Source organism: Camelus ferus, chromosome 14 (assembly GCF_009834535.1).
Source record: "Camelus ferus isolate YT-003-E chromosome 14, BCGSAC_Cfer_1.0, whole genome shotgun sequence".
NCBI lineage: Eukaryota > Metazoa > Chordata > Mammalia > Artiodactyla > Camelidae > Camelus > Camelus ferus.
Window position 1 is genome coordinate 4,698,291 of NC_045709.1, and position 10,139 is coordinate 4,708,429.

The 10,139-nt window shown below is 40.3% G+C and overlaps 1 protein-coding gene across 2 annotated transcripts; it reads left to right on the plus strand.

Annotated features, from left to right (window-relative positions):
- Positions 1-1,271: 1,271 nt before the first annotated feature.
- FAM216B (family with sequence similarity 216 member B) lies at positions 1,272-9,930 on the plus strand. Of its 2 annotated transcripts, none has more exons than XM_032496015.1 (4): positions 1,272-1,404; positions 5,137-5,248; positions 7,827-7,947; positions 9,632-9,930. In XM_032496015.1, exons 2-4 carry the CDS (start codon positions 5,144-5,146, stop codon positions 9,847-9,849), a joined length of 444 nt encoding a protein of 147 aa, XP_032351906.1. In that variant the 5' UTR covers positions 1,272-1,404; positions 5,137-5,143; the 3' UTR covers positions 9,850-9,930. The 2 variants fall into 2 exon arrangements, with proteins under 2 accessions (XP_032351906.1, XP_014407473.1); XM_014551987.2 differs by lacking the exon at positions 1,272-1,404 and adding an exon at positions 3,198-3,318.
- Positions 9,931-10,139: the final 209 nt, after the last annotated feature.

Sequence of the window (10,139 nt, forward strand, 5' to 3'; positions counted from 1 at the left end):
TAAGAGTGGATTTTATAGCTCAAACTGGGGTTCTTAGTTTCCTCGCTGTGAAACCAGCGACCCTCAAGGGGTTGGCGAGTGTAAGAGCTTTTGTTTTGGGATCTTGGAGAAGTAGGAGTTTTCTGTGAAGAGATGAGAGGCGAAAAACCAGATCAACCCCTATGCCAAACCCCACCAAACCCCACTGAGCCCAGTGGAGCCCCAATTCATAGCCTCATGTGAAAGAGAGTCCAACAAAGACTGTGAAAGCTCTGAATGGAAATAGGAATCCAGGTGATAACCAGCAGCACAGAGTGGGGGAAAGGACACTTATTTCCTTCACTTCATCTCGGTGCACTGATGCCTCCTGAGGGCTTGGGGTAGCCGAGGGAGGACGCCTGGCAGAGTCATTCCCACGAAGAGCCCTGCAGCTAAGGGGATCCTGGAGAAGAAGCAGGAGAGGAAGGACACGAGGAGATAACTTCCTCTCAGGTTCGTGGTTTTCCTGGGAAGTACTCATCTCAGTGATGGACAGTGATACTCTGCCTCTGGTCCTAGCAGACTGGAGTCTTTGAATTAGGGTTTACTCTCATCTTGGCTTCCATTCATGGGTCCCTTTTCCTCACTTGGTAACCTCACCAGGAGGTCATGTTTATCCCGCCATTCTATAAAAACACTATTACCCGTGTTCTAAACATTGGAATGTCGCTATACCGATGTCTTAAGCACTGTGTCCCATTGCTGCACCAATGTTTCATCTATGAAACAGTATACATCTTTACTAATTGTCAAAATTATATTTTGAATAGTAATTAGATGTTAGGTGTTTCTATTCTTTTTTTGCAGTCAGTTTTAATTCTCTTTGAAAAGTCTAGCTGGTCATAGGGAAATTCTTCATTTCATGGGAAATTTCTTTGCCCAAAACTGATGGTATACATTTTTCATCATTCTTAATCCTTATGTTATTGTTCAAAAATTTACATCTCATTCTTTGACACCATCTATAGAGCTAGGTAATTATCTTTTATTTTGTCTTCTTGTAAAATTCCAAACTTCCATGATATTCGGCACACATGGGGTATATGTACAAGACCTTCAGCTTTCTGCCAAACTTCACAAATGCAGGAAGTACCTCTTAGATTTTGTTGTTGGCATTCCCCTGTGTTGGGGTGTCCGTTATCTCTCAGCTTTATGCTTACCCTTCTATTATCACAGTAGTGGGAAGACTGCAAAATACATTTTGCAGAATCCCTTGCCAGCTGGCAGCCAATGGGAGGCAGGAAAGGGAAGGAGAATGGTTTCTGCTTGCATCTGCAACAGGGCGGCAGCAGGAACCGCACAGCAGTAGGAACAGCAAGGATGGTGATGGTGACAGCAACAGTCACAACAGCGGTTTTGAAAAGAACACAGAAGCCAGAGTCGCAGGTGAGTGCCAGGTCTCGGGCAGCAGTGTCCCGACAGTGTCCCAGCCTCAGTGGCACAGGGCAAAATCATATTCCCTCTCATCCTGCAGCTTAAGTTGCGATACAGTTTAGGGCAATGGCCAATCTTGGGATAAGCTAAGCTTTCTTGTTTTGCTCCCGTAGCCCATTCCAAAACTATCATGTTCCTTCCGTTCAACTCCCTCTCTGTCAAACAGCTAGATCTGTTTCTGTTTTCCCGACTGGGCAGGACAGACGCGGGCTGCTATGAATCAGCATGTGTGTGTAACAGTCAGCAGATGTGGGATGCCCTCGAAGGCATTTCATCATATCCTGGAAAAACATTCAAGGGAGACTCAACTAACAACGTCAACTCTGCAAACAACTGTTCTTTGTCTCTCATAGACAATCACCAACCTCTCAGATCCAGTGAGAGGTTTTGTAGCATTCAGGGGCATTTATAGACCTTTGCTTGTACCATGTTTATCCCCTAGAAGGTCTGCATTTAAACTATTGGGAAACATGCAGACTTTTTGTGTCTGATGAGTCCTTTCTTTTTTCTCTGAGTGATTCAATTCGTCACTTTTATCTCCCTATATTTTTCTTCTCATTAACCGCCTAAGAACTTTGAATCTGTAGTTTCCTCTTGGTATTTCTTCCTCCATTTCTCTAGGAACTCTTCATTTTTAGTAGCTACTCTGGCATTCCGAGAGAGGATTCTCAAGAAAGAAAGGAAGTCTGTAGTAATAACTCTAGCCCAGAGGAAGGGATAAGATTGCTCTCATGAGTCAGGTTAAAATGTGAAGCTTATGTTGATGATATCAGTGTGAGCAAGAATCTTGTGCCATAATTCATTATCATGCAGCCTCTATCCAAGATCAAATATGGAGAATATCGTACTCCTCCAAAAAGTAAGACAGGAACATTATTGTAACATACAGAGACAACAGTCAACTGCACAGTGTAATCTTTTTTTCTTCCAAATTTTGTATCTAATCAAGGGTCAAATTCTAGGGATTATCATATTAAGTGAAGTAAGTCAGAAAAAGACAAATACCATATGATATCACTTACAGTGAAATCTAAAAAAATTAAAAATGAACTTATTTATAGAACAGAAATAGACTCACAAACATAGAAAAAAAAACTATGATTACTTAAGATGAAAGGGGTGTGGGAAAGGATAAATTAGGAGTTTGGGATTAACAGATACACACTCCTATATATAAAGTAGATAAACAAGGACCTACTGTATAGCACAGGGAACTATATTCAATATCTTGTAATAACCTATAATGGAAAATAATCTGAAAAAGAATATATATATATGTTTAACTGTATAACTGAATCACTTTGTTGTACACCTGAAACTAACACAACATTGCAAATCAACTCTACTTTAATAAAATAAATAAATAACATATAGGACAATTCCATAGATTACCATAGTCAAATTCATGCCTGTACCTCTGTATTTAGAAATTATTCCTTCATTGTTCTGAACAATGGGGATGGGGGTTACTGACTCCAAATCTGAGAAATATACAGCCTGTTGCCTTGATAGATTTTTTTTTTTTAATTTTAAAATTCAGCCTCTCTGTCTGCATGCACTTTCCTCCCTATGTCTGCATATAATGGTAGATTTAGAAGTCGACACTTGATTAGATACAAATTTGGAAGAAAAAGATTAAACTGTGCAATTGAATATTGTCCAGAAGCAGAGAAAGGCATGCAGCCAAATTTCCCCAGCTCTTTTTTTCATCACATGGCGTTGCTTGGATATCAGCTAATCAACAAACTGGATTTTACCACAACCGCCCCATGCAGGAAGAGACTTTGCAAGAAAATTATATTGTTGCAAGAAAACTACATTGATTATGAATACAAGCTTTTTAAAAAGGGGATACTACAATACAGGGTAAGTTTCTTTTAAGCCAATCTGTCTTTCTGTTTCAGATACAAATTAGTTTGCAAATTTTTCCTCCTGAATTCTTCAAGCATTTTAATCAAACTTTATTAAGGATAGACCACTTGAATAAATAAGATGGAATTCCTTAGCAATAGCCCAAGAAAAGTACACATGAATTGTTGCCACAGGAAAGATCATCAGTCATTTCCTTATGCTATTTGAGGAGAGAAGAAATCTTTCCAGTTTTGGACAATATTTATGTTCTGCTCTACAGATACAGAAAATGGGCATAGGGATATTGAGATGATTTGAATACAGGATAGAGTGGAGGCTTCTATCATGGAGAATATTAAAAGGGTCTATCTTGGTTGATATGGTTTCTGGAGTACATGTTGAAAGAAAGTAGTATTAAATAAAATATTTATAGTTTAATTTATAAGTTTGTATTGTGGAAACAAAACACAGGAAGAAGTGGACTGATGTTTTCCTAATAAATTTCTCTTCTGGAAGATTTGAGCCTTAGCTTTGTGTACTCAAACCAGAGCTTTCTCACACGTTAAAATCCTTGTTAAGCGGGGGAGGGTATAGCTTAAGTGGTAGAGGGTATGCTCAGCATGCACAAGGTCCTGGGTTCAATCCCCAGTACCTCCTCTAAAATTAAATAAATAAGTAAACCTAATTACCTTCCCCCTAAAAGAAATTTAAAACTTTTTTTGAAGTGCAACACACTTTAAAAAAAAATTTTAATTCATGTTAAGTGTATGTACATGCGTGTGCACATACGATTGGGTAGAGGAGAGAGGAGGAACCAGCCTCGAGTAAGAGCATCCTATAGTCAAGTCTTGGTCAAACAAGCCGACGGGGTAGGCGTCGTTGACAAGGGCAAAGGAATGAGCAGAGAAGAAAATGCTCCCATTTTCCACTCTGCCTCGGCAACCCTATACCAATATGTCAACCTTCCTTGATTGTTAATTTTTAAATTATTATATACACCTCAGATTCTAAACCCTAAACTGCGTGGAAAGGAAAGGAGACGTACTCAGAGCGGGTGTGGCGCCTTCATTTTGTATCTTGCTCAGGTTAGAAACACGGCTAGCTTTAATAGTTTCTTTTACAGTACCAGGCTGTGAAATTGCAAATCTAAATGTGCAAGAAATGGCAAGAGATATAAAGCCAACACTAAAAAAATCATATTTTCAAAGGATAGTTCATGAGCCAGGAAAGTGCACAACACATAGAGTATGATCTCCCTTTCCTAAAATCACACAGATGTACACAGAAAATAGATAGATAGATAGATAGATAGATAGATAGATAGATAGATAGATAGATAGATAGATAGATAGACAGACAGACAGATAGATAGATAGATAGACAGACAGACAGACATCAAATGCCAACAATAGTTATGGACAGTTAGATTATAGATGATCTTACTTTCTTTGATTTTTAAATTTTCCCAAATTTTCAAAATAAGTATTACTTTTAGAATTTGATAAGGTAATAACTATTACTTAGAACTATCGAGAAATAACCATTGTGACCTGGTGTGTTTCTACAACCCACCTGTTTCAAACGCAGAGCGACGCAGAAAGACAGAGCTCTCTGAATTATTCCTTCAATAAGTAAGAGGTGGGAATAGGGCAAAGTGCAGAACTAAGCAGTCTGATGAGGTCCCAGCCTTGGAATCGCAAGAGAAAATGCCTTTCCCCTTGAAATAAAGAACATTTACTTATTTATTTACTTATTTGCTTACTTACTTAGGTACATACCCAAAATTGGTTGAACAAAATGAAATTTTATGCTATGTTTTGTTGTTGCTTGGAGGTGCAAGATGAAGATGGGAGAAAAACAGAGGAGACAACAGCAGCTCCGGAATGCTCCACAGATTCCTCGCATTCGAGTCCCTCCCTCCGCCTCGGACACTTCCTTGCTGAAGGTACAGCATGCTGTTCACAGCTGGAGGGGCCTTCTCTGTCTCTTCTTCAAGAGTAGAGGACTTCCCAGGTCTTTGTTTATCCAGCATTAGGGAGAACACTGGGCTCAACCAAGGCACTTGGTTGATGTGTGGGTGCGAGGATGAATGAGCATTTGGATGATCCAATCCTACACCCACCTAGGAACTCCAGGAGATGGTCACAGCTCCCTTGCTGACCCACCACCAGTGATGGGAGACTCACTAACTGACCACATTGTGGCTCCCGGCTAGCGAGTACCTTAGCTCCTTTCGGTCAAAATTAGTACCAGCCGTTCCCATACTCTTTGTAAAAATTTCGATTCTCTTCCATCCCCTCAAGGAAGGTTGAGCAACAGGGTAAAGATATTACAAATATTATCTGTTACTTCTCATTTAAGAACTTGAGAGTTTTACTAAAGACAGGAATCAGGCATTTTTTCTTTATAAATTAAAACCATAACTTTGGACTTTTGGACTTTTGCTCTTGAAATAGCTTGCAATTTTCGTGTTATATTATTCTCGATCATTTGAAAAGGCTTAGTTAGGAATCTATTTTCTTCTTCAAATATATTATCTTTGAAAACATCTAATACAGAAAATGTGAAGCTGAAATGATGTCTTGAAGTGTGACATACATACTTGGCTACTTTTACTCTGGATATATTTCCAATATCAAGTTTAAGGAAATCTCTAGATCTCAAAAAAAAAAAAAATTCTCACCCACAGATTTCAACTCCACATAAAATTTCTAGCAGATAAAATTCACTTAGCTTTTGTATGTAATTATCTTAGGTTTAGTTTTTATTACATGGTTATCAACTGGTTTTGAAAATTCTGTCATTGTTTTAAATTTTTTAGCCCAAGATGAACTTATTTTACCTTGATTTTTCTAAAATTTCTGTTTCCCCAACTGTATGCAGTAAGCACTTAAGACATGCTAGATATGTACAAGTAGTTGTGGCCCAGACTCTCCCAGATCCGCTCTAGCACTGGATGGTAGCCTTCTCAAAGGTCTCCCCGCCAGTGGTCCATCTTCCCTTAAGCCCATTCCCCACAGCAGGACCAGAGTGATCTTTCTAAAATGCAGAGCTTCTCAGCTTAAAGAATGGCATTTTAGGCTGGGTAATTCCTTGTTGCCAGGGGACTGGGAGGCTGTCTTGTGCTCTGTAGTATGTTTGGCAGTAACCCTGGCCTCTGCCAACTGAATGCCAGCGTCATCCATCCTTCTTTCCATCATTTGTGACAACCAAACATTTCTCCGGATATTGCCGAACGTCCTTTGAGGGTCAAAATCACTCGTGTTGAGAACCATTACCTCAAAGGGTTCCTCATACAAAAGATCATCTTTAAACTCTTAACGTAGCAGGAAAGACTTCTGTGATCTTCCGCTGTCTAACTCTAGAGACTTTTCCAGCTCAGACTCTATATTCTGGTTAAAAAGCCTGGTTCCCAGTATATTCAGATACTTTGTGCCCCATAAGAAAATGTGTACCTCTTTGTCCCTCTCATCAGCTGTTCTTTTTCTTCTAGTCGAGTAGTTCCCAAATGCTAGAGTCCATGTGTCACAACCACCTGGGGGGCACCAGAGTGCTGGCTGCCGTATCCCAGAGTTTCTGAGTCTGTAGGTCTGGGGTGGGGCCTGAGAACTTGCATTTCTAACAAACTCTTAGGTGATGCTGATGGCCTTTGAGAACCAGTATTCTAGTCCCTTGAGGGACTTCTTCCTCACCCTGAAGACTCAGCTGTGCTGGTCGCCTCTTTCAGGAAGCCTCCTTGGCTGCTAAAGCAGAGATTGTTTTCCTTGTCGGTTTTCATAGCACTTTTCACTAATGACCTTGAACCCTTATCACATGACCCATCATCTACCTGTCTGTCTCCCCTGTGTCCTGAGGCCTCTCTGTGGGAAGTGCTCTTTTACCCTCCCGGGGCCTGGCATGCTTCAGACGCTGTGTAGACTCATGGCCTACCTTCCTCAGCTAGGATTATAATAGATTATAACACAGTTATAGGATATTGGAAATCCTTGGCTCTCTCTCAGCCCAATACTTTGACCTGCTTACCTAGAATCGCTCTTTTTTTTAAAACTCATTTTCACCATCACACAAGCCAGTGGATGACTGTTTGAGTAAACTAAGGGAGGGGAGTGGAAACTACCCAATTGTTTTCTAATTGTTACTCTATCTGTCTATCTAGCTACCTGTGTTTCTATCTTTCTGTATCTATTTGTATCTCTATTCATAGATATCTATATATCAACATATCTGAATCTTTCTATCATTTCTATCTCTATACATAGACAGGTATCTATATCTATCTTTCTATTTATTTATCTTTCTATATGTAAAAAGAATTTTTTTATTTTTCATAAAGGAAAAGCTTTAAAGTCACAGAACTATTAAAATTGTTTTAGATGGCTATGTAGAATACTCAAACATTTCTAAATGACTTACATAGAGACAGAGAAGCATCTTATTTCTGCGGAAGTCAGTTTGGAATACATCACGCTGTAATCCTATTGAACGTCACCGACTCATCAAAATCACCTGCTCTGCTCCGACAGGACCTAAGCCGAGGGCAGCAGCGATACTTTCACAGCATCATGAGGATTTACGACTCCAGGCCCCAGTGGGCTGCCCTGCAGGCCCGCTATATTCACAGCCTTCAGGAACAGCAGCTGCTTGGTGAGTTTAACTGTCTGACCTGAACCAGGCACCTCAGGACGGGACTCGTATGCTGCAGCCGGAAGTCAAGTTTCCAGATAAATAATGCAAGTAGAATGGCCCCTCCCAGCCTGCTAGTTTATCAACTTGGTTGGCAGATAAAATTTAAAAATGATTATCTTTGACAATAAAAAGCAGGGTTTTATGGGGAAATTAAGAGGGGTTAAAGAAATCAGAGTATGGATTGTTATCCAATGTCAACAACTCTCTGAGATTTACAAGAACTTGATCTAGTAGAAATGGCCAGGGGCTCAGGCAGATGGTCGCAGCTTGGACCACAGCTCAGCCCCACGCTGGTTGTGCAAACTCAAAGGCTTGTTTGACTCACAGCAATAATAGGTATATACGTTATATACTGTGTTTCTGACATTGTACCACGTGCTCTGCACAGACTATCTCATACTCCCCATACTTTATGGTTGTGGGAAACTGCAGCTCAGGCAGATTACATAACCTGATCAAGATCTACCAATAGTCACCGCCAGTTAGGCCCATCATCTGCATCTTCACCCCCAGGCTCTGCCATCTCTCCTTCCACCAAGCTCGTGAGATTTTATGAAGCACAAATGAAAGAATGGTTGTGAAAAACCTTCAGAGATGATAAGGAACAACCCACTGAAAGGGGTAATTGTTATTAAATCCCTTTTCTTCCAGGAGTCATTTTCAGTCTCAGTCTCCCTCCCTTACTACTCTCTTCTCCTAACTCCAAAAGAGCCTTTCTTTTGTAAAACCCTCACTGGACATGAGCACAGCTACCTTATGACTGTTGTTCCTGTGTTTCCACAAGAGGAAAAGATGGTTTTGGCAAGTGATTTAATATCAAGAACAATGACAACAATAGTTATTTTTGGGGGCTTTCTATGAGCCAGGTCTCATTCTAAGCACATTGCATGTACTATTTAAAACTCAAACACTTCTACCTGGTGGTGCCTTTATAACCACATTTTACAGAAGAGGAAATTGTGACATGAGTAACTTAAATAACTTAACCAGGGTCAAGCAACTAGTAAATGGCAGAGTCAGGACTCATCCTGGTCCCCATGATTGTCTGAAGGTTTGCAGAAGCGTCATCCAGTAGCTTTGTTTGTAGAGTAAAACTGCATAGAAACCAATGAAACCAAAACAAAGATATGCAATGTTTAGCGTATATAAAACCCCCCTGTCTATGTTATTAAAATACAGACTTCTGACTCGGAAGGACTTTGAAATAGAGTTAGAAATCCGCATTTTTAAAGATCTGCATTTTTAACGTGGCCTCAGCCCAGTAATTCTGGAGTGCTCGATCTGCAGACTACACCTTTGAAACACTGAGAAAAATGAAATGAAATGAAATACAGAGAGGTTGAATATACCTGTTTCTATCTGAAGAAATTTTTGAAATTGAAGATAAGCAATTCAGATGAAGACTCCTTATGGCTCAAGTCCCTCTCCAACTAATCAATGACTAGGTATTTATTAACTAAATTAGCTGAGAAATGGGAAAGAAGAAACATACTTCATGTCTTGAAAGATTCTACAATATGAGCGTCCTAAACACAATTGTTTCTACCCCCACAAAGCAGAAGGAATTTTGTGCATATGGGAGTATTTGCAGAATTGTTTGCTTATCTGTTCTTTGAAATTTGTCTAATTTCTTCTCCCCCAGGCTATATTACCCAACGGGAGGCCTTGGCTTGTGCCGCTGTGCTTAGGGCTTCAACCGAGAGAGCCGCGGCCAAGGCAGCTTCTCAAGGAATCCTCCCCAGAAAAGCATCAGGCGTGGCAAGCACCAGGCGCTCAGCACTGCCTGTGGCTGCGGTTCGACCCAAGGCCCAAAGCACAGGGCTCCGATCCCCCAGAATCAAGGCTTTGCACAAGCTCTGAACAGGCAGTTTGCCCATGTTCTCTTGGCACCTAGTGGGTACTTAGTGCATATTTGTTGAATACGAATGAATAAAAGAATAACTTCGAATACAAACCCCACATCTAGAAATCATCTCTCTGTCTCTCTCATTCACATCCATTTTGCCAGCAAGAACAAGCTGAGAGGCTTAAGAGCAATGGAGAGAAGAGTAAGCAAGTCTTTCATTCCCTACATAATCTGTAGAGTAAAATGACTTTTGAACCTTTTAACGTAAAAGCTTCTTTTGAATTAGAACATCCCGGAGACATCC